Here is a 24965-nt window from a genome sequence, read left to right on the forward strand (position 1 = left end):
GTACCCATAGAACCCATTTTCATTCACATATCTGGAGGTCAGAGGTCAAGGGACTCCTGTGAATATGGCCATGCCAGTTTTTCCTCGCCAAAATTTAGCTTAGAGCGTTATTTATCCTCCTGAACTAAAAGTGAACCTGCTACAGCCTCTGAAAGACAGTAAAGTGGGTCGGGATCGCCTGCGTGTCTCAGAGGGTTTACCTGTAAAGTATGCTCTCAAATTCCCCTTCATGCTGGGTTTTTATGCTCATTCAGTACAAAAATAACGACTCAGACACGTTACGCCTTGAAAATAAATAAACTATATTCAAATAAGGTCAATTTCAATTAATTAAAGACCTTCATTTTTCTTTCAGTAACACATTACACCTCATGCCATGTTCTCAAAAACACGTTTTTTTTTCCAAAGAATTTTCTTTTGCATTTCACTAAAAAAAAAACTTCATCATCTTCAGTTAATAATTTAGTACAGTATTGAATAAATGTTTATGTCTATCACATGATATAGTAGTAACTCAGTCATTATTTCCCTATAAAAGGTTTCAGGCAGAGAGAGAAATTTTTCACAGGAAAAAACTTCACAGAGACACATTGAAGAGCAAGACCTGGGAGGGAGCGAATGGGACAACAAGAGAGGAAGAGGAAGAAGAGGAGGAAGAGGAAGGGGAACACTAACACAGACACGGAAATATCGTACACCAACAAACAAAAAGATGACCTGGGATGTTGCTCGTTGCAGACAGAGCACGCTCTCTTTTCACAGCTTCTAAAAGGGAAAATCAGCAGTCCGTAGATGCTCTCTCTCTCTGTCTCTCTCAGTGTGTTTCTATCTGTATGGAGTTTCTGGTGTTTGGGATTCAAACGGTGGGGCGATCAACCCGGTAAAATATGCCTATAGGCGTCCATCACAGTAGACCATGCTGCTAACACACGTACACGGGGGTTCATCATGCATCTGCAGAGGAACACGGAGGGGAAGCAAACACAGACACACACCGGGAGGGTGAGGAGGAGAGGCTGGATGGGGGGGAGGCATCACATCTAGCTACAGAACAGCAAAGGCCGGAGCCAGACAGTTAGTACGGAAGTTCATGGAAACAAGGAACATTGTCCGGACATTGTAGACAGTTCTGTGTTTGGGTGCTGAGCCACGACCTGCTGCTGATGCATCCTCACCCAGTCAGAGATCACACAAGCAGACCTGTGAGTGTGTTTAGTGAGTAGACTAGTTACAACCTCACAGCCACCGTTAATATCTACAAAACACTTCCTTCTTTAGCTCCACCCGAGACTGACAATTATACTGGCAATGTTCCCCACTGTTTCTTCATGTAAACATGCTACTTACACTCAAAAACTGAATGAAGACATGTACGTCGGCGGAGGGTTACAACGAACACTGGAGCAGAAAAAGTTGAGTGAACTGAGCTTTTGTCACAGCTGCTAACTAAATAAAATGTGTTAATTGTTTTTCTGTATTGCACATCCACTCCTTGAACTCTTTTTTCGCCTCAAGGACCTGCGGCACACCTTATCCATACATAAATAATCATCTCGTAAATAAATAAATATCTAAATAAATAATCTTATACATAAAACACAAACATTAAATTAGCTGGGATTATGTTGGTTAGGAGACACGTCACTGTTTGTTCTGAAAGGGGGAGCTTCCTCGCTGTGGAAAATATATCAAAATCTAATCCGCTAACGACGTAATCTACAACTACCGATCGTATATATTGATGATGTTCTAAAACATCGTTTAGAAGTACAAAAGAATCTACCTTGGCTATATCTGCAAGGAAAAGATACAAAATCTGTTTTAGAAAGTTTACAAAGTATAGTTAGTCGAGGGTAAACGAATCAAATCTTTCTTTGTGTAAGAATAAACTTGTATAACACTTCATCATCTGTGGGTGAAATGTTAGTAACGCAGCCAATGCATTTAATGCGACTGATATTAGGCAGTGAAGATTACAGTAATTATAACTCTTCTTCATTTAGAAAAAAGGTTGCCTAACTACTTTTATTATCGTACTATGACGCTGCACACTGCTCGCTACGTTTGCTATGACATTGTTTTCATGCGCTGACGTCTCAGCTTTATGTTCCTCAGTGTTGAACGTGATAAACCTGATGTGTCGGTGTTGAGAAGCCACAGCAGCTTTCACTGGTTTGCAGTTGATTTTACCGTCTATCTGGCCGCCAGTAGTTTCAGTAGCTTGTGAACATTTTACTGCATGTTCCAACTCTGACGTGCAATACTGAGCAGCACATACATGCCTTGACGGGCACTGAGAACAGCCTACGGTAGTGTGACTATAGAAACTGCCTTTTGATTTAAAGGGGACATATCATGAACTTTTCCAGTGCTTGTTCACACACATTTGGGTATCTGGAGTACCAGATTCTCACAAGCCAATCAGAGCAGGTTTTTTCTGGAGGGGGGTCTTAAAGAAACAGGCACTAAAACCAGGCGTCAACTTCCGGTTTGCAGAACGTACGTGCTAACTGGCCGTCGGCTGTCGTCATGCGGTGTGTTCAAGTACAACTTGTTGGCCAAGACAAAGGTGACAACAGTCGGCCTTCATCGCTGTTAGTTCTTTGACGTCGGCTTGATGTGTCTGGGCCTTTAACTTTTTCACGGTGTGTTTGCAGTTCATGAAAGTTAATTGTAACATTTTGTTCGTGTTTTATTCAGCGTTCGGTTGTACTGAGCTTCACCCTCTAGTTTCACAAGTTGGCGACGGACAAAGTGGAGAACTCTAAGCTTCAAAAACCGTAATCCACAAACGAATGGGTGACGTCGTGACTGCGTCTACTTCTTATATACAGTCTATGGCTAAAACGGAGCGTTTCAGACAGAGGGTGAATACAGCTATATTCAGACAGAGAGTAAGAGAAAGATAATGTGTGTTTTGAACATTAAAGCATGTAAACATGTTCTAGTATGAAAGCATGAACCTTTAAATGAGCATGATACGTCCCCTTTAAAGCTACAATGACACAGCTGTCTGCAGAGCGAAGCATTGTCTGCTGCTGACCTACAGACTGTAAACAAAGTCTGGAGAACATTAGATAGATGATAGTCAGTTAGTTCTTTTAAACAGTGTGCAGACTCCATTAAAACGGAGAGTCCTTTTTAGCAGGTCTGATACTCATACTGTGCTCTAAGCTCAGATGGATGGGACACATTATAACAGTCCCTTCCCACAGGACAAGACACCTGATGATCCAGTTAGTCAGCTGAACCAGTTCATAGACTCCCTCCAGTGAATCTCCCTGCATGTATTGCACACTAATAGTTTGTCGACTAAAGTAAAACACATTATGTTTTAGTTACATCAGATAAAGTGCAGCTTTGTACAGCTGAAAGCTCGAATACTAGATTTTGACTTGAGAGGTGTCCTTAAGGCATTGTATGGGTGCCATGTTGAAGCATCAGACTGGCATCCTGCGTCCTAATTTATCTGTGACTGATGAGTTTAAATTGTAATTTACTGGCTTTTCACTCTTGAAAGTAAACTAACACTGTTGAGTCCTGTTGGACCATCCATGCATGTCTGTGTGACCATGCTGCTGTCACTAAAAGGTAAAGGATGAGTCTGTCAGGATACATGCCGCAGTAGTGGATAAGTCTGACACGGTGACGACTGGCTGGAGTCCATCTGGAAGGAGCAAAAAGCCTTGAACGAAGCGTCCACGTGTGTTTTCATTATACTCCGTTTGGTCCTTCTGAGGAGGAAAATGTCCTTTTTGTTCCTCTCAGAACCAAACGCCGCTCCTCCTCCTCCCTGTCAGCTTCACACGGGAACATTGAACATCAGCTGACACACAAATGCATGGATGTAATTCACAGGTGGATTCTGATCATTCCCTTTTACAGAGTATATTTGTGACTTATTGTGTGAAGATAGCTCTGGCTATACATGCAAAAAAAAAAAAAAAAATCTGTCAGTTTGATATACAAAGGTCTGTGTCAGAGAGGTTACCATGGAAACCGTCCGGTAAAGAGACACACCTGACTGGAACGCAGGATGCTGGAGAGGTATGGCTCTTTATAAACTTTTATTTCACCTGCGTATCATCTATTTGTTTGTTCAGGTATGGCCCTGTTCAGACCCGGTATTAACATGAGTCCTGAGTGATCGGATCACAAGAGGACAGCTCTAAGTACAGGTGTGAACGCACTCGAGACGGAAACTGATGGAAACTACGGCAAAGAAAAAGAAGAGCAGCTACAACAAAGACTGTGAAACTACTTATAAGTATTTATAAGCTGGTGGAAGGTGATTCTCTAAGTTTTTTGTGAAATTTGATATTGTTATTTTTCAGTTTCACACGACGACATGAAGCGACACAGATCATGTGAGTGTCACAAGAAACGTGCGTCTCAAAAAGAGACATGCCGATCTATGGATGCATTCGGGCAAAGCATAGAGATGTTACAAGATAAGGGGCAGAATAGAAATGCTTATTATTTAAGTCAGATAGACATATCAAAATTGTAGACTGCCTCTCAGCCTTGGTAACGTGTCCCACATTGTCCCACATTGTCCCACATTGTCCCACATTGTCCCACATTGTCCCACATTGTCCCACATTGTCCCACATAAACATACTCTTTGTCCCATATTGGGTTTGTCAGGATCTGGTCACACTAATGTGATCGTAAACTCAGGACGCATGTTAATACCAGGTCTGAACAGAGGCTAACACTCAATCATTGAACTATCTTCTAATGTTTAGGATCTGTGGCATTCCAGTGGATTTTAAAAACATTGAGACCTGACTGTCATCTTTTCTTTTCTTTTCGCTGTAATTTGACTTTCTATACAGACTAGTAGCTACCTATTTCAACCCTTTCTAAAGTTCGTAAGTGGTTGTCAGCGTCTGCCTACTGAAAACACTACACTCTATATGTACAGTACACTGTTCTTTTACTATTTACAGCGCGTGTGGAGCGCCTTCATCTAGACAGTGTATTAGACAAAAATCACCTCCCGTAGTAAACAAACTTCATGTTATTGTAAACATTTCACTCCTTTTTTTAGACAGCGCTCCGCCTCCTCAGTGAAGAAGATGTACCAGTAAAGATGACGATACAGAGGAGGGGACAGGTTTTGTTGTTGTTCCTTCAATGCAACTCAGATGGATAGATTTAGTCCGGTGTGCAACGGGTTTCAGTGGTCTTATCCTACCTGGCTGACCTGACCTTCTTTTCACCTCTAACATCTCAACTTCACTCTCTTTCTCTCTGTAAACTTTGCTGCAGTAACCTTTCTGTACTCACACTTCTCGCCCCTCGCTAACACTTCCTCTCGCCCTTCGTCATGCCTGTAACTGTGTGTGTTATGATCTGTTTACACATGCCTACATATAGTGTGTGTGTGTGTGTGTGTGTGTGTGAACATGTATCTGAAGTGTTTTAGTATCCCTGCATCAAAGACCAGGATACTTCCAGGCTGCAGTGAGCCCGATCAAACAGATGAATCTTGTTTCATGTCATACTGTGTGGACTGTAAACTGTATGTGTGTGTTGTTGTGCGATATTCCTCCATCTCCTTTTTAAAAGCCGCTGATGTGGCAGTAGGCCTCCAGGCTGGAGAAGAGGATGTAGAGGAACCACAGGCCCAGGAACAGCAGGCTGGTCATGATGCGGGCCCCCCTTGGGCCGCCGAGCTCCCCGCCGATGGAGGGCCGGCGTCTGAACAGGAGCACCCCCATGCAGATGAAAGCGAAGATGGTGAAGAGGGTGACGGAGAAGGCCAGCGAGCCCGGGTCCACCTTGAACTCCTTCCCTTTGATTCTCCAGTAGATGGCGGCCACCGACCACGCCACGCCGATCCCCAGGAAGACGTTGACGGCGTTGCTACCGGTGACGTTACCAACGGACGCGTCAGCGTGCTGGTCCTGCATGGCGGCCACTTTGCTAGCAAAGGTGTCTGAAATGAGAGAAAGAGGCGGAGAGAGTAAACACACCGACAGAGGAGGCTGCACGAGAAGACCGTTTCAACCGAATTGCGTTGCTAGGTAACAGCTTGGGTCCAAGTTGACTTCCTGTCAGCTGATGTCATTCACATAAACTACATCCAAAATCACACACTATGCAGTACGTACCCAATATGTGCGCTATCATTCTTGTGTGAATAATAAACAGTAGTACGCGTTTTTCGGACGCACTGAGCTGTAATTTACGACGTCACTTCCTGAGAGCTTCCTTGCCGGTTGGGGACGCGTAACCATGGTAACCCGTACCATGTGACCAAGCGGTGATTTATGAGAATCATTAAGTCTTAACTAATGTCACCCATGTCACCTTCTCACACAGTGAAGGAGGATATTCACTCACCTGGAATAGATGTTCCCAACGCCACAAACACCACGGCAGTCACGGTGTCCTTGAGCCCGACGGTGCAGCCGAAGTGTGACGCCAAATCTCCGATGAAGGCGGTGAGGAGGCCGATGCTGCTGATGGAGACTAAGAAGCAGGCCCAGCCGTTCCAGTACTCTGTTGGCGGCACGCAGGCGAACAGAACCTTCCAGAAGACGGTGACGAAATGCATGACGTAGTCGTAACAAGACGGAAGGCGCTCTTCACGGCCTTCCTCGTCATCGTCGCCGTCACCTGAGGGGAGAAATACAGGAGGGAAGTTAGACCACATCATGGAGAACATTAGAGCTTTATTAAATTCATCTAAACTACTTCACAGTACACACTGACACAACTCTGGTACAAACATCAGGTTTCATACAGATTAAATATACAGACTTTAAAGTCCAAACACAGTTGAGTGGAATATTTACTGTCTGCAGTGAACTGTTGCTTCCACTAGATGGTGACCTGGAATTACAAATCCGACTCCCACCAACCTCTCACGGTAGAATAAGGACATGCAATGACTGCCATTAGACTTAATCAATATTTCCCAATACATTAACTCAAAAGCAGGTTGAAGGTGAAACTCCTTTTCATCTGTAGTTAATGAGCTTTATTGACTCAAAGGACACACGTGGTACACACCGCGTGACAAGAAGCTTGAGGTGGTTTGCTGCCCTTTAGCGGGTCATAATCTGTGGTTATTTGGTAATGGACTGTTGTAACATATTCAAAGGGGTCCCTTGACCTCTGACCTCCAGATATGTGAATGTAAATGGGTTCTCTGGGTACCCACGAGTCTCCCCTTTACAGACATGCCCACTTTATGATAATCACATGCAGTTTGGGGCAAGTCATAGTCAAGTCAGCACACTGACACACTGACAGCTGTTGTTGCCTGTTGGGCTGCAGTTTGCCATGTTATGATTTGAGTATAACGGTCTGTTATACATAGCAACGGCCTGTTATACATAGCAACGGTCTGTTATACATAGCAACGGTCTGTTATACATAGCAACGGTCTGTTATACATAGCAACGGCTTGTTATACATAGCAACGGTCTGTAATACATAGCAACGGTCTATTATACAGAAATAACAGACCGCAGAACGGCGTGATTGACCAATCAGAATCGATTATTCAACACAGCCGTGTAATAATGAATGATAAAGTTCAGGTAATCCGTCTATACAAGGCAGTGATTCACACTTACAGCAGCTGTTAGGAGTAGCTGAGTGTGTAGTTAACGAGTGTCTCCTTAAGACAGCTGTTTGTCAACTCCAGTAATACGTACACACACACACACACACACACACACACACACACACACACACACACACACACACACACACACACACACACACACACACACACACACACACACACACACACACACACAGAGCTCACCTGCGCTGACAGTGACTGCCTCCACAAACTGTTCCCTCCAGGAGTGAGTGCCGATCACCAGCGCCAAGTTGGTCTTCTTAATGAGCTTGTCAACGGTGCTCTGCCAATCAGAAATACAAAACACACTTCATTAGTGACCAATCAGAGCGGAGGACAGGTGACAGAGTCACTCAGGTGAGGTGGAGCTTGTTAGGACTGCAGAGTGGGAGAGGGGGGGGCAGCGTCTGTCTCTCACACTTCATACCTGAAACACCACCAGTCTGGTTTTACAGATACAGGCACTTCCATCTTTTTTTTAACCCTTTGAACTCTGCGATAGAAATGGTCCGCAGTTGCATTAAAGCTTCAGTAGGCAGTATATATTTTTGGCATCATTGGGGAAAAATTCCATAATAACCTTTCAGCATATTGTAATTCAAGTGTTCTGAGAGAAAACTAGACTTCTGCTCCTCCTCATGGCTCCTTTTTCAGGCTTTAGAAAATGTAGCTTGTGACGGAAGACTTTGACCAATCACAGGTCATTTCATTGAGAGAGCGTTCCTATTGGCACAGGATTTTTTTCAGGTTATCTGTTTCTGTACTACTGTCACGATATAGCGACCGTTTCGCCAACTTAACTCCAATATACATAAATGAGGAGATCATAAAACCGACCTACCACACAGAGATCCTCAGTCCACCTACATTGATCTCCGGTGTACTAAATCTAAATGCCAATCATGTAAAATTGCATTATTCCCCCAGCTGGTTCTCGCTACCCGCAAATCATAAGAGACATAGTCAATATATCCACAAGGGGGTTTATTGACTTCATAATCAAATAAGGATGAAAATATAGATTTTTTTGTTGGACTGTTTTTGGAGTGATGACAGAACGACGGGCTCTCATTCATCTCCTTTGTTGATGTTGTTTGTTTCTCCCTTTCTGTAATTAACTCTCAAACAATCCATTCTGCTGCTGTTTAATTGGCTCAAATTCCGGCGGATGTTTGATGTGTTGGTTTAATTCATTTGTATGTTATTTAGAGAAAGTGTAAAAGAGTGAAGGAAATGCACACACACGCACACATTCAATGTAACTTTAAGCTGCTGACGCCAGCGACCAGCTTCCACTGCTTACTGAGACAACAGATAAACAACAACACTGGTGTTATTTATTTACTGGATGTTTAATTCTGTGATTTCTGGGCTTTTGAAACGCCCACTGCTTCAATTATAAACACGAGTGCTGCTGACCATATGATATTTAAATCATTTATTCTGTGCATTTCACGCAGACTCATAAAAACAACCCGATCCTTCCCTCAGTGCCGCTCGTAAAGCAGCACAAATGATTTAACCACACATGAGGAACTTTCCTTTAATTAAGACTCCATTGTTTTAATTTTCTTAAGAGCTATTTAAAACAGATGGATTAGCAATATAACAATCTTCTGTGTGTGTGTGTGTGTGTGTGTGTGTGTGTGTTGGACCGTATGTGAATTGAGGCTTATTGCTGTGCCAGTAAACTCACTTTGCTTTTATTTGCTTAAGATACAACGTGACCTCAATGCACATTTCAAATATCTGGATTGCTCGCATTTTGCTCCCGGCGCACAGGGGGGAGGGCGGCGGAGACCTGAGAGGCAGACGTACTGTAGCAGCGCTCTGTGCACGCCATCAGAGTTTGAATTCTGCATGCCTCAAGCTATCTGCTGCATCGAGGGCAACTCCAGCATTTTCAATAATTCAAACACATATTAGACCTGCTCGCTGGGAGGGTTAGGACCCGGGTTCACTAATGTGACAGAGAGAGAGAGGGAATGTAAAGGTGGATTATATAACATGTCCAGAAAAGCACAGATCAGACCTCCATAAAAGCAGTTTCTGCAGTGCAGGACCACATGTGTGAACATTCCTGCTCTGGTTTGTAGCTTTAGCTTAGAATTACACTCTCTCTCTCTCTCTCTCTCTCTGTGTCTCCCTAAATATACATACATACAGTATATATGATCACACAGCCACCACTGGAATCTAAATCTGCAGCTGCGCTGAGCTACCACCAATAAATCATCCACACATTTATCTTCAGGACATTATAACTGAAAACAATATAAAAAACAATCACTGGAATAAATTGGCATCTTTTTACAAAACCCCAAAGAGGGCGCTGCTGTTCCTCCTCCAGAGGAAACCACGTAAGAAACATAAATGAATAAATGAATGGTGCACCTTGAACTCGTACGACTCCTCGATGACCACCTCCAGGCGGCTGTGCTCTCCCAGGATGGGCTTCCCCATCTCAGCTATCCTCCGAGCCTCCTCTTCCTCGGCGCTCATCTGCCCCTCCGCCCCCTCTGTGAAGGAAACAACAACAAGGACACCAACAGTGAAACTAAAGTGCACGTCACACATATTTCCAAGTTCTACCGCTATCAATAATAGATTGTGAGTCAGCGTTCTTATTCAGAGCTGCACTGCATCAACACACGAGTCTGAAATATGTGTGTGTGTGTGTTGTGAGTGTGTGTTCTCACACACAGCGTGGGAGAGGGACATGAGAGGATGACAGATGGATGATATCTGAGTGTGTGTGAGGAAGCAGAGCAACAACAACACAGCAACACAGAGAGCGATGAGAGAGGTGGATCTACAGAGAGAAAGTGTGTAAACACTAACGTTTGGTTGGTTGGCTGCTGAGATCAGCGGTTCCCAAACTATTTTACTTGAAGCCCCCCCTACTTCTAAGATCTAAGAAAAACTTGTGACGCCATCACCATTAAAAAAACGATTATGAATCCTCGGACAAAATCCTCAATTTGAATAAAGTGATTCAGTGTGATTCAAAGAGTTAGTATTCTTCCATCTAATATATATACACATATATACTACGACGGAGTATTAGGGCCAAATTGAGGAAAGAACTAAATACAGTATGAGATTTCGAGAATAAAGTAATACGACTTTTTTTCTTGTTAAGTTATGACTTTATTCTCGTAATATTCCAACTTTTTTTCTCATAAAGTTATGACTTTATTCTCGTAATATTCCAACTTTTTTCTCGTAAAGTTATGACTTTATTCTCGTAATATTCCAACTTTCTTTCTCGTAAAGTTATGACTTTATTCTTGTAATATTCCAACTTTTTTTCTCGTAAAGTTCAGACTTTATTTTCGTAATATTCCGACTTTTTTTTCTTGTATAGTTCCGACTTTATTTTCGTAATATTCCGACTTTTTTTCTTGTTAAGTTATGACTTTATTCTCGTAATATTCCAACTTTTTTCTCGTAACGTTATGACTTTATTCTCGTAATATTCCGACTTTTTTCTTGTAAAGTTGTGACTTTATTTTCGTAATATTCCGACTTTTTTTCTCGTAACGTTATGACTTTATTCTCGTAATATTCCGACTTTTTCTCGTAAAGTTATGACTTTATTCTCGTAATATTCCGACTTTTTTCTTGTAAAGTTGTGACTTTATTTTCGTAATATTCCGACTTTTTTTTCTTGTATAGTTCCGACTTTATTTTCGTAATATTCCGACTTTTTTTCTCGTAAAGTTCAGACTTTATTTTCGTAATATTCCGACTTTTTTTCTTGTAAAGTTATGACTTTATTCTCGTAATATTACAACTTTTTTCTTGTATAGTTAAGACTTTATTCTCGTAAAATCCGACTTTTTTTATCGTAAAGTTATGACTTTATTCTCGAAATCTCCGATTTTTTTTCTCCCTCAATGTGGCCCTAATACTCCGTCGTAATATACGTATATATTATATATATATATATATATATATATAATATATACGTACATTTGCATAAAGCAGCATATTTTCCCACTCCCATGTTGATTAGAGTATTAAAAACTTGACAAATCTCCCTTTAAGGTACATTTTGAACAGATAAAAAATGTGATTGTGTGTGATTGATTTGCGATTAATCGCGATTAACTACGGACAATCATGCATTTAATCGCGATTACAAATTTTAATCAATGGATAGTCTTACTCAAAACTAATCTGACCTCAAACCGATGCATTGCCGGTTAGCAGCCGGGGAGGAGGCACTCTGATAGATTCAGCCGCACAAATTCAAATCAATAAACGCATCCCAGCCTCGATGTTTACTTCTTTCTGTCTTCTGCTCTCTTCCGTTTTGTATTAAATCCAAGACCAATTTCCACATAACCAAATCAGAACTCAAGTTATACTCTGTCTTTTGCCTCCCACACACTAGACTCCGAAATAGTCATAAAAAGCAAAATAAAACTAAAGTATATGGTGATGTATATGATAAAGTACAGCCCCGGCAGGCTTATAAGCCTCTCCACTTGGCTGTACACAGTGATCCATCTGCATCAGCACCCAGAGCGAGCCCAGAGTGCGGAGCGCCGACTCATTTGTAAGCATTTATTTCCAAACTGCGCCGGGCTGAGATTCACAGAGGTCATGTTCTGCTGTGATCCAAATGTAAACAAACAAATACCCACGGCTCCCCCTGAAGCGAGGCCAAGAGAGAAGCCAGCAACGTGAGCCAGGCTGTTACAATGTGCTGCAGACTAAACCTGAGCGGCTGCAGGAGAAACAATGGTGGCATCTGTTCAAATGTACCGCAAGGGGAAATAAATCACTTTCTAGATTCAAATTTTGCTAAATCCGAAAAATAAGAAATCATTTGGAGTCATTGTCTTTTCATAGTTACATCGGATGAATGTTATTTTTTTAGGAAATTTCAAATGAATGCAGATTTTTAACATTCATTTTTCACCAAAATGTTGCTTTAGTTTCACCACCGGTGCTTCAGTACGTCATTATCATAGACTGTATATACAGTATATAGATGGACGACACGTCATGATGACACACGTTGACTGACGGGTGAAATCCAAATGGAAAATCGTGCATAAATAAATAAATAAATAAATAAATAAATACACACATTTAAAAATAAATATAAGATAAATAAAAAATAAATGCAAAAATTAATAAATAAATAACACATTTAAAAAAATTAAAATAAATAAATACATGAATAAATAAAAGGGGAAATTAAAAGTAAATAAATAAGGGAATTAATTAAAAGAAATATCAATTTATGTCACATTTTATTAATTAATTTATGGCTACACTTATTTTTAATATTATTCTTGCTACATTTAATGATATATTTATTTATCGAGCCATTTATGTATTTATTAATTTATTTTTGATTTTCATTCACATATCTGGAGGTCAGAGGTCAAGGGACCCCTTTGAAAATGGCCATGACGTTTTTTCATCGACAAAATTTTGCGCAAGTTCGTAGCGTTATTTAGCCTCCTTTCGGACAAGCTAGTATGACATGGTTGGTACCGATGGATTCTTTAGGTTTTCTAGTTTCATATGATACTAGTATCTACATACTGAATAATGCGCCCTTTAAATAGCAGGAAAACAAAAAACAGGTTTTTGCTGGTCAATGGAGCAATCGCTTTCTGCTGCCTCAAGATAGCAAGGCGCCAACAATGAGCCTCATTTTTAGACCAACACGCCCATGGGCACACAGATGGGTGCAAGTACATTTGCTCCTAACAGAACCTGGAGGCTGGGTGTGAAAATCACCCATCCATCATCTTTGGCTTTAGGAAATTGTAACGTAATAATAATAAAAATAATCTCCTCAGATTTCCTGACAAATCAAATCAAAGCTTGGATGTTCAGTGTGAAGCAGAAGGAATAATCAGATGGTCTCACCTTGGTTGAGCAGCAGAGCTGTGAAGAGAAACAGAGAGTAGTCAGTTAACAGCACAACATTCGACAGCAACATCTAATAATACATCTCTACGCTCAGACGAAAGGGCAAACACAAACTCACAGAAACAATCTAGAGAGAGCTCACTGTAGTATTTAGCATTAACAAAAATCTCTCCTCTTATCCCTCTATCTGACAGCTGTGAGTGTTTTTGAGTTAACAACACGCTGCGGCGACGTCTGACTTCTAAGAAAATCTTCTGAAACACAAATAAATCCTCCTCTCTCTCTCTCTCTCTCTCTGTGTGTGTCTTTCTCTCTTTCCACATTACAAAGAAATAAGGAGGCGGCTCAGTGCTCGTGTTGCTGCAGTGACAGGTAATAGATGAATGGATGGATCCCTGAATGTGTCTAAGAACTTTATTGATCCCTGTGGGTGAAGTGGGTCACTGAAGCAGCTAAAAAACAAAACAAACAGAACAAAAGGAAACGAGCAGGCTGAAGCAAAACACAGAATACACAAACTAAAAGAGCACAAACGTCTGCAGTAGTTTGGATAACTTGGATTCATTACTTAGCAGTGCTTATTCAAAGTGAAAGATTAAACTACAACGGCGAATTAGAGCCAGTGTAGGTTAAAAAATTCCAAAATACAAAGCTGGGGAAGAGGGGTAATATTCAGAGAAAAAAATTCCAAAATTAAAGTCGTCCATTTACAAGAAAAAAACTTGGATATTCTCTGAGCAGCATATATGTATTTTAGCCACCTAAAAGAATCAATATCAGTTTAATTATACACTGTATTTAGAATACTTTTGTCGGTTCACCTCGCTGTCAGACAGCCCTTTCTGTCAGGGAACTGAAGCCGCTGTATCCATCAATGTTCTCTTCAAAGCCACCAGACTCCATTGGAAAAAACGGTAATTTTACCTGGCAGAACACGGTGAGTTTACCGCTGCCTCGATCATTTAGTTTGTTTGTGTTATTGTGCGACTTTGGTGAATCCAAACTAACCCTAAACATAGACTGTATAGCTGTCTGACAGCGAGGTAAAGCGGTGAAAATACTCTAAATATAGCGTACACTTAAACTGACATTGATTTTTTTAGGTGTCTCAAATCTGTTTTGCTGCTGCCCCCGTCCACAGCAGTACATTGCTTTACTCCCGTGCTGGTACTTCTGTCTGTTTCTCTAAACTGGGGGCGTGCCGACCGTCATCTACTGTAGGTGATACACTGACTATGGAGAAGTACCTCATACAACCCCACTTCAAAACACCCGAACTATCCCTTTAACTAACGCTTTAAAACACCAGAGTCTAGTGGCTTTGGCGAGAGCATAGATAATCCAGATAACAGTCGGCTGTATAGCTGTCTGACGGCGAGGTAAAGCGGTGGAAATCTTCTAAATATAGCGTACACTTAAACTGATATTGATTTTTTTAGGTGTCTCAAATCGGTTTTGCTGCTGCCCCCGTCCACAGCTGTACACTGCTTTGCTCCCGTGCATCTGTTATCTACAACTTGAGGCCTGGTTTCTTATCCCATATTTGTTTAAATTTTGGCAGGTTTTCACCATTAAAAGTGTGCTGAATTAGCTGTTAGCTCTTCATGTTGTAATGTACCTAAGGATGTGTAGACACCTATCACTGGATCACTTTCATGCTGAAGAAAACTTGAAAATGTGATGATTCTCAGGCAACTTCTGGAGTTATAAGGAGCGCCTTTTCCATATTTACTCCTCAAAGTTTCTATAATGAGGTAAAGTAAAATCATCACGTCAGGTCAAAAAGACATACTGCATATTTACGTACCTGAGATTCCTCTCTTCAGCCAGCGTGGCTCCTCCAACACGATGAAGAAGTTTTCATGTTTTTCATATTCTTCATCATCAATTATCCTCACCTGGAAAGTCTGACTGCACAGAAACAAGACAGAAACAAAAGAATTAACAACAAACTTATTAGTATTTCGTTTTTCTTAAAACAAACCGGTGGCGTAAATATCGACGGTGCAACCGGTGCGGCTGTCAAGGGCCTAAAAATCACCTTCCTACACCGCGTCCACCCTGAATCCGTTATATGCACTTCTGTTACGTCACGTAAACAAACCACGAAGGCGACCGAGCAGCTGTGAGCTCCAGATCAGACTGGAGACGTAACAACTTATCTACCTTTGTTTGTTCTTTTTAAACAGAAAACACATTTAATATTGTGATATTTACTGGAAGTGACACACAATATAGCCGACAGCAGTAGGAAACATTCATGCGATCTCCCTCCAGCCTGCTGCCACCTTATTCCAATAAAAAGGGTCATAGTTCTTAAGCGGTGTCGTTAGGCAAGATAAGGCAGCCTTATTTGTAGAGCACATTTCAGCAACGGGCAATTCAAAGTGCTTTATATAAGCATTCAAGAGCATTGCGACAAAGTGCAAAAGAACATTAAGACATAATTAAAACAGTTATAAAAACATAAAAGATTAGAAAATAAAAACAAGCTAAAAATAAAAGCTAGGATAGAATATATAACACACAAGAGTAAAAGCTCTAGTGCAGTATAAGATCATTATTTAATTAAAGGCAGCAGCAAACAGGAATGTTTTAAGCTTTGATTTAAAAGAACTCAGAGTTGAAGTTGGTCCTGCTGGTTTCTGGGAGCTTGTTCCAAATATTTGGTGCATAAAAACTGAACTTCTGCATGTTTAGTTGTGACTCTGGGGACACTAAGCAGACCTGATCCAGATGACCTGAGAGGTCTGGATGGTTCATAACATAGCAGAAGTTCAGAGATGTATTTTGGCCCTAAACCGTGTAGTGCTTTGTAAACCAGCAGCAGTATTTTGAAATCAGTTCTCTGAGAGACAGGGAGCCAGTGTAGAGACCTCAGAACTGGACTGATATGATCCACTTTCTTGGTCTTAGTGAGGACTCTAGCAGCAGCAGCGCTCTGAATCAGCTGCAGCTGTCTGATCCATTTTTTAGGAAGACCAGTAAAGACGCCGTTACAGTAGTTAAGTCAAGTGTCGTTAATGTGACTTTACGGAGCACAAGACTTGTAACATAAACTTCTAATGGGTGAGTACTGGTTTCTTTTTGTTTTTATGGAGTGGGATCAGGGATTTAAGTCTTCAGCACTGTAATTGTTACGTCTCATATGTTGGAAAATGTGCACCTACTGTAATCTGTGTCTGTGATAACATTTGGCGGCTGAGTCCCGAGCAGGCTGTTCAATTAGCGTTGATAAATTTGGCGCGCCGGCTGCCGTCCGTGGTGCTGATCTAAGGCAGGTGGCATAGCAATTGTCTGCTTTGCAATTGTCTGGAGTGGTTGTGTGTTTACGTACGGGGCGAGGGCCCAAGAAAAACAATTTGCCCCGGGGCAAATACCAATTATGTTACGCTGCTGAAACAAACATACAATGTCACATATGTATGCAGGGGAGCATCCATTCACACACATGGGCAGAATAAAGTGAAGTATTTCATCTATAGGTAATGCACGCACGCACGCACGCACGCACGCACGGTGGTCTCCCTCCTGCCGTCTGATCAGGACCAGCTGCCGTGTAAATCACAGCAGAGGGAAGCAGGAGGCAGAGAGAGACGGTATCAATAATTCAGTCAAAAGGTGGGAGCAGAAGAAGAAAGTAAAGAAAAAAAAAGAAACTAATACATTCACTGAATTTTTTTTAATTTAGAAGCTTTTATGCGTCTTAAAAAATATGTTTTTATTTTATTATTTTTTTTATTTATTTAATATTTATTTTTAAATGTATTTATTAATTTATTTCTGTACCATTGTCCCTTTGTATTTCTTATTTATTCCCTCCAACTTATTTCTGTATAATCTTTTTTATATATTTCTTTACATATTTCTTTTTACATTTCTTCATGCATTTCTGCCTGTGACAGCCCACTCATTTGCATAATGAGGCAGATTGCTTTCTGCATTGCATTGCTTTTATTTACCTTAACAAAGATTGTCCACATACTATTGAGCAAGGCACTGCACTTCCAACACAGCTGCTTTGTGACCAGCAGCAGAAAATGTAGAGATCCTCCGAGATGCAAATGTACAACAAATTTAAAGTGTTTTGGGGATAAATTAAGTGAATAAAAAACAATGACAGTTATAGTTTGACTCACGTGGTCTGGTCGTTGTTGAACTCCAGCTCTCCTCGGGCGTCCTCGTAGTCCTCCCCAGCCTTGGCGGTGCCTGACTCGGAGCGGTACGGCAGGATGACGGTGCCGCGGGCCCCTGAGTTGCGCACCACCGTCACCTGCATGGTGCCCACGCTTTCGCTCACCCGCACCATGCGCTCGCTAAACGTGAAGATGCCGGCGTGGTCGTCATCCAGGATGGTAACCGTAGCGACCAGGGGCTCGACCAAGCGACCTTTAGGGGCAGCACCCACTTCGTCGCTCTCGAACATCCCGTCAGCGTCGCCGACACGCAGATTCAGCAGGCGCACAAAGAAGTGCTCGTCCTCTTCGAATATGTCATCGTCGATTATACCGACCTGGAGACGCAGAGAGACAGAATGTCGTTATCTCTGGGCATCAATCATCAAAACTGTACTTTGACACCTGCTGTAAAGTTTCCTACCAGTTCCATATACAAGCAATAAAACAGGATGAGGCGCCAGATGCATAGCGCAGTACTTTCTGTGTACTTTCCCAGTATATTATTGTGCCTACATTCTTAATGCGTGTCAGTTTATTTCCTGTTGCAGTTTGTGAATGACAGATGAGGCCTTCAAATGGGGTCATGAGATAACACGATATACTGCATACACAATGTATTATGCAGAATCCTTTAAGTGAAGAAACCGAGCTCTGGAGTGGAGTTTTATTTTACAGGAGCTGATATTGAATGTTTTCTCCATACGAAGAAAAAATAAAGATTGCAGACTCGTGATATTATTATGTGAACTGCAGTTTAATTTCATGAATTTAAAGTGAATCGAGATCAATCCTGGTCTGGATGCTTGTGCGAGGCATCTCCCTCAGCAGACTCATAACAGGAGGCTCCAGTAACATCTCTCATCTATATATGAGATTGTTATCATGCCACACCGCATTAACCGACAGGTGGGCGCTCCCAAATCAGGTTAGGTTGTTGATTGTAATCCAATGAGCCAGACCACGTCCCTCCACATGTTCAGACTTCAACTTACTCTGGATGGAGTTGATGCAAAATAAAGAGACGAAGAAGGCGAAAAGATTATATCAATTCCTGGTAAGTGTTGAATGAAGTGAGGATGAGTAACGGATGTTTTGGCAGCAGAAACAACACTAACATATCATCACCTTTTAAGTTATTGCGGTGAACTTGTTAGCAAACAGTTTATTTCCACATCCAGCAGTTACAGAGCAACATGATCAATCATTTAGGAGTCTTTGTGTCACCTGATGAATCGAAGTCCAATATTCTCTGTGTTTTGGTCTAGACTTACTCCTGAGGGAAATATACGTCTCTTTAGCTGCTTAATGCTCCACCATGTTCACCAGCTGGTCTTTAATGTGTCTGTCTGCTGGTTTTCTGTTGAGCAGGTAGTGTACAGCGGGTTCTTCTCTAAAAGCCGAAAATTACACTATGAGAGCAGTGAGAGTGAACCAAAACAGTAAAGCACTATAAGTGTGCACTGTGACGCTGTAGATGTTAATATTATTATTATTATCTAGGAAAATAGAAGTATTGTATCGGGACTCTGTATCGGCAGATACTCAATATTAAATGACCCGGATTGGGACATACACCGATCAGCCATAACATTAAGTCAGCACGGACCTATCAGCACCTTTCTATCGGAACTAGCATGAACTTTTTCAGCAATTTGAGCTCCAATAGCTCTTCTATTGGATCAGACAACACGGGCCAACCTTCGCTCCCCACGTGCATCAATGAGCCTCGGGTCTGACCCTGTCGCTGGTTCACCAGTTCTCCTTCCTTGGACCACTTTTGGTAGGCCCTGACCACTGCAGACCGGGAACATCCCACAAGAACTGCAGTTCTGGAGATGCTCTGACCCGGTCGTCTAGCCAGCACTATTTGGCCACTTGTCAAAGTCGCTCACATCCTTACGCTGGCCCATTATTTCTGCTTCCAACACAAAGTTCAAAGTTCAAAATGTTCACTTGCTGTCTGATATATCCCCCCCACTGCCAGGTGCCATGGTAACGAGATAATCCATGTTATTCACTTCACCTGTCAGTGGTCTTAATGTTATGGCTGATCGGTGTATGCTTGCTTTATGCATATATTTATTATTGGAAAATCAATTAACAACACAAAACAATGACAGATATTGTCCAGAAACCCTCACAGGTACTACACATTTAGCATAAACAATATGCTCCAATCATAACATGGCAAACTGCAGCCCAACAGACAACAACAGCTGTCAGTGTGTCAGTGTGCTGACTTGACTATGACTTGCCCCAAACTGCATGTGATTATCATAAAGTGGGCATGTCTGTAAAGTGGAGACTCGTGGGTACCCATAGAACCCATTTACATTCACATATCTGGAGGTCAGAGGTCAAGGGACCCCTTTGAAAATAGCCATGACAGTTTTTCTTCGATAAACTTTAGTGCAAGTCTGGAGCGTTATTTAACCTCCTTTGTGACAAGCTGGTATGACATGATTGGTACCAGTGGATTCTTTGAATTTATAGTTTCATATGATACCAGTATCTTGACTCTATCTTTAAAACTGAGCCCGCTACAACCTTCAAATCGCAAGTTGTGTTAATGCATTAAAGAAATTGTGATTTGATATGATCACAACTACTCTACATTCAGGAGAAAGACTGAATATTGAAGTAATTTGATGACGGATATTCATTATTTTTAGACTTTAATAACTGTGTTGCAAATTAGATTCATTCTGTAACTTAAATGTCTCCTTTTTTTTAAAAAGAAAATATATATATATAACAAACAGTGCAGACAATGAGGCCTCTGATTGGTCCTGTCTTTCTGTTTAATCAGTAGAGTCACCCACTGGAACTGACTGATATATTCAACTTTAATTGGTTTCCCTGCTGCTCATTTCTGGCGCCGTGATCGATGTAATCCACTGATATCCCGCTGAAATGGATGACACTGACCTTTGTAATATACTCACTAAGCGTTTCTCCATCCACTCACTCATGGTGGATGAGCTAATTTATACAATGTCCCCCAAGCTTTCTTTTATGTGACTCACTCTCTCCTCTCACCAGCCCTCACACTTCTTCTGATCTTTCATCAAACTTTGAATTAGAGGAGAGATTACCCGGCTTCACCGCGGCTTCACCTCCTGCAATCATCCTACATTCACACAGCATAGCACCCTTTAAAAAGGAATATTTTAGGTTTCTTCAGCAGAAAAAAACAAGATTGTAATAAAATACAGACAACTTTGAAGCAGCTCTCCGGGACTGATCATCTAACTTTGTACCTTCTTTTCAGATTAGACTCAAAATGACACGCAACAGTCAATAGTGTTGAATCATCTGAAGTACCAGATGTGTATGAATGAAATGTAATTTTTTTCTTCTCCAGAGTGAGACCGCTTTTATAACTATTGTAACCATAGAAATAGAAGAGGAGTAGAACAGACATTGAACGGTTTGCCGTGGTCATTTGACCAGTTAAATCCACAGCAATGTATTATGGGTAACACTTATAATAACCATCATTTATAAATGGTAAATTAATAGCTAATTAAACTTAGTTAAAAGTTATTTTACTATTAACAAACAGTGAAATGATAATTAATGATGTTTACTAATTATTAGTAATGCTATAATTTGTTGTATCAGAGCTGATAAGAGACGATAACAATTACATTCTGATTACATTAGTGAATTATAACAGTTTATTGTTGCACACATTATAACATTTTATGTACTATATTTAATATTTATTAATGATTACTAAATGATTTGTAAACTTTTAAGAAATTGTTTGTAAAACATCTATAAACATTACATAGATAGATGGACCAGAAACCAATTATTAACCATCGACAAAGTATTAATTATTCATCTAAATAATGTTTATAGACGTTTTACAAAGTATTTATTAACCATTTAACAAGGTATTATAATCATCAGTTGTAACTGTATAATAGCATCCAAATAATGTTTATAGATGTTTTACAAACAATTCTTTAAAGTTTACAAATAATATCTTAATCATGAACAAATACTGATATATATATATATATATATATATATATATATAGTTTATAAAATGTTATAATGTGTGCAACAATAAATTGTTAAAATACCATAAATTATAGCATTACTAATAATTAGTAAACATTATTAATTATCATTTCGTTGTTTGTTAACAGTAAAATAACTATTAACTAATTTTAATTAACTATCAATTTACCATTTATAAATGATGGTTATTATTAAGTGTTACCGTGTTATTTTTGGTGTTTAATGCAGACAAAAAATTTGACTTAATGATTAATATATATTAATATATAATATTATAATTAAATTTATGAAATCCAAATATGCCAAAGACCTCTATATATTCCTTAAAAATTATCTAACCCTGTAATTAACCAATCATTTTTAAAAATTTGATTATTTTTTATTTATTTATATATCTTTTTTTTATCTGTTTATCTATCATTTGTTATTTTTTTATGATTTATTCTGCTTATTTTTTTGGGTATTATCTGTGTGAATGTTTTATATCTAATGTGACTAATGATATGCCTCATTATTATTTATAAATTCATTTCATGTTTGTTAAAGCAGTTCAAAGGAGCATTATAACAAGTATGAGTATATTAAATTATATTAATAAATATATAAAAATAAAAATTATACAGTGAAAAATTAATTAAAATAAGTATAAAGTATTAAATAAGTGAGAAAATTAAATAGATAAAGATCAGAGGATGAAACTTGAACATCATAAACAAACGATGAAAAAGTCAGACTGTTTTCTTTCTATTATTTTTAGAACGATGTTTACAGTTTCAGCTCCTCTCAGATTTTTAGGAACATCCTGTGACGCACAGATGAAAAGCTCCTTTTGGGCCTTTCTGGTTCACACAGTAAAGTATTAGGTAACGTAGTAGCAGCGGCAGAGATTAGTAGTAGTTTGATTAGTATCATCTGTTTCTGCTCAGCCTCACTGTGTCTCTCCTGCAGGGACTCTCATTATTCATCCCCCTCTCTCTCTCTCCCTTCCTCTCCCGCCTCGCTCTGATCTCCTCGGATATCTTTCCAGATTTTACAGCCACACTGCAGCGTGTTTATGCAGCTCCGTGAAGTAAAACCGTCTCAGTCCAGAGCCGCTCCTGCTCCACATTTGGTTAGCAAATCCGGCTTCTGTGTTTGAGAAGCTGTTGTGTTCATATTCAGCTTCAATCTCTAATGTTTCAACAAAGACAACTCTGAGCGCTGAGCTTTTTAAAATGACAGATATCCTGTTTCATAATGTATATATATGATAGTCTACTTCTTCAGTTTCCTCCACAGGGATCATTAAAGTTTCATCTCATCTCCAAAAATAACTTGAATTAATCTTTTAATAGTGCGGCCAAAGCTGCATCTAAAGTGTTTGTGTTTATTTTACTACTTTGTCTATTTGCGTCTGTAGATTTCTACTAAATTCACCAAAAGTTACCATTAGATAATGCCTCGTTTGCATACTTAAACATACAATATCAGAAAACTTGGTAATACAAAAAATAATTGTCTTAATGTAAGCAATCAACTGGGTAAGTGTCATGTCTATCAGTTGAATGTTTTACCCTATTCACCTGTAATGTGTTGTATTGTACTTTACAATCCATATTACATTTAAAATAAATATAAAAAAATAAATGCAAAAATAAATAAATATAAAATAAATGCAAAAATAAATAAATACATTTAAAAATCTATAAAAATAAATACATGAATAAATAAAAGGGCAAATTAAACAGAAGAGCAAATAAATAAGGGGATTAATATAAAGATAAATAAATAAACAGAAATATCAATTTATGTCACATTTTATCAATTAATTAATAGCTACATTTATTTTTAATTAATTTTGCTGAATTTAATGACATTTATTTATTTATCGAATCATTTATTTCCACTCCACAGTTTTAGTGCCCAAGGTGTTGAAATGTGTCTCTCCATCCTCACTGAGTCTTCCTCCCCACCTCCTTCACTCACCTTAATCTCTCTGCGAGTCTCTCCAGGTTTGAACACCAGCGTTCCTTCGCTGTACTCGTAATCCGACCCGGCGTTGGCTGAACCGTCCTCTGTCCTGTAGTCCACATAGAAGACGTTCTCTCCCAGACCCCCTGAAGAGCAGAAAAACAGAAAAACACTGAGCATACCACACCATCGTTTCTCATTTAGATGCATCTGTGTATAAAAACGTAACACACCGTACAGTCCAGTTATATGAGGAGACTGTTCTGCATTGAGAACATTATAAAACACAGACAGATTTTTACATCCTGATAGATCTGCTTCTAAATAAATAAATAAATGAAAGTGGGGGCTTTTTGCCTTTATTGCATTTCAGAATATATGCAGAATATTGCATTGCATTCAATGCATATTTGATTCAAATCCGAGCTGCTGCGGTAAGGACTCAGCCTTTGTACATGGGACGCCCGCTCTACCAGGTGAGCTACCAGACTAACTCATTGAATGACATGTTTTCTGATCTAGGAAGCCCACAAAACAACTGATAAAGTTGTCTTATTGTACAGTTTGTGGGTTGGTAGGCACTCCAGATACACAAATGTATGAGCACAAACACTGAAAAAGTGAGTTTTCAATGATATGTCCCTTTTAAGTAAAAGACTTTGAATGCTGGACTTTTACTGTAACTTAAAGGGGAAGTGTTGTGTGTGTAAAAAAGTCACCTTTTATGGCTTCAACTTCGGATTACAGAAAAACATCTAATGAACTCAAACTTGAACAGAACAAAAGTGTAGTTCAAATTGTAGACATTAATTTGAAGAATAGAAACCAGCCTCTTCTGACTGATTTATTCTCACTACCTTGGCAGACGACAGCCAGCGTCAGAACGCCGCAGTTCTCCATGCACTGACTGTGGGCGCTTTCAAACGAGATGCGGCTGCATATCCCCATGTCTTCTTCTTCTTCCGGTGCTTCCTCGTCGGTTACGGCTGTGCGGCGAGCTTGGTCGGCCGCGTGCTTCTTCAGCACGTTACCGGCTCCGATCATCATACGAGTCGCCTTGATGGAGACAGACAAGAGGAGGCGTTAAAAGAAGTTCTCCTTCACATTTGTTGTCTTTTTTCAAAACGTTCACATCAAGAAATAGACGCAAATTTCTTAAATGTGATGTAGAGAAAGGATTCAGATCCTTTTACTTAAAGGTATAATATGTAACAGGTGGCGGTTGCTGTTTGTAAACACACATGCCACACACTTCTAGTTGGGCAGTGTTGATGGAGAGGGATCATTTCAATACATTGTTTTTT

At 40.0% G+C, this 24965-nt stretch overlaps 1 protein-coding gene across 1 annotated transcript in view; it reads right to left on the bottom strand.

The window, feature by feature from the left end:
- Positions 1-5008: 5008 nt before the first annotated feature.
- slc8a2b (solute carrier family 8 member 2b) overlaps positions 5009-24965 on the bottom strand; it is a 150770-nt gene continuing 130813 nt past the window's right edge. The window contains exons 9-17 of the mRNA XM_074641108.1: positions 24519-24717; positions 23677-23807; positions 17641-18014; positions 15309-15412; positions 13499-13516; positions 9998-10122; positions 7787-7886; positions 6352-6627; positions 5009-5944 (exon numbers count right to left, since the gene is read on the bottom strand). Coding sequence (XP_074497209.1) covers positions 5568-5944; positions 6352-6627; positions 7787-7886; positions 9998-10122; positions 13499-13516; positions 15309-15412; positions 17641-18014; positions 23677-23807; positions 24519-24717 — 1704 coding nt within the window. The 3' untranslated portion in view covers positions 5009-5567. The remainder of the gene's footprint in view (positions 5945-6351; positions 6628-7786; positions 7887-9997; positions 10123-13498; positions 13517-15308; positions 15413-17640; positions 18015-23676; positions 23808-24518; positions 24718-24965) is intronic.

The sequence above is a fragment of the Sebastes fasciatus genome, chromosome 7 (genome assembly GCF_043250625.1).
Source record: "Sebastes fasciatus isolate fSebFas1 chromosome 7, fSebFas1.pri, whole genome shotgun sequence".
Taxonomy (NCBI): Eukaryota; Metazoa; Chordata; class Actinopteri; order Perciformes; family Sebastidae; genus Sebastes; species Sebastes fasciatus.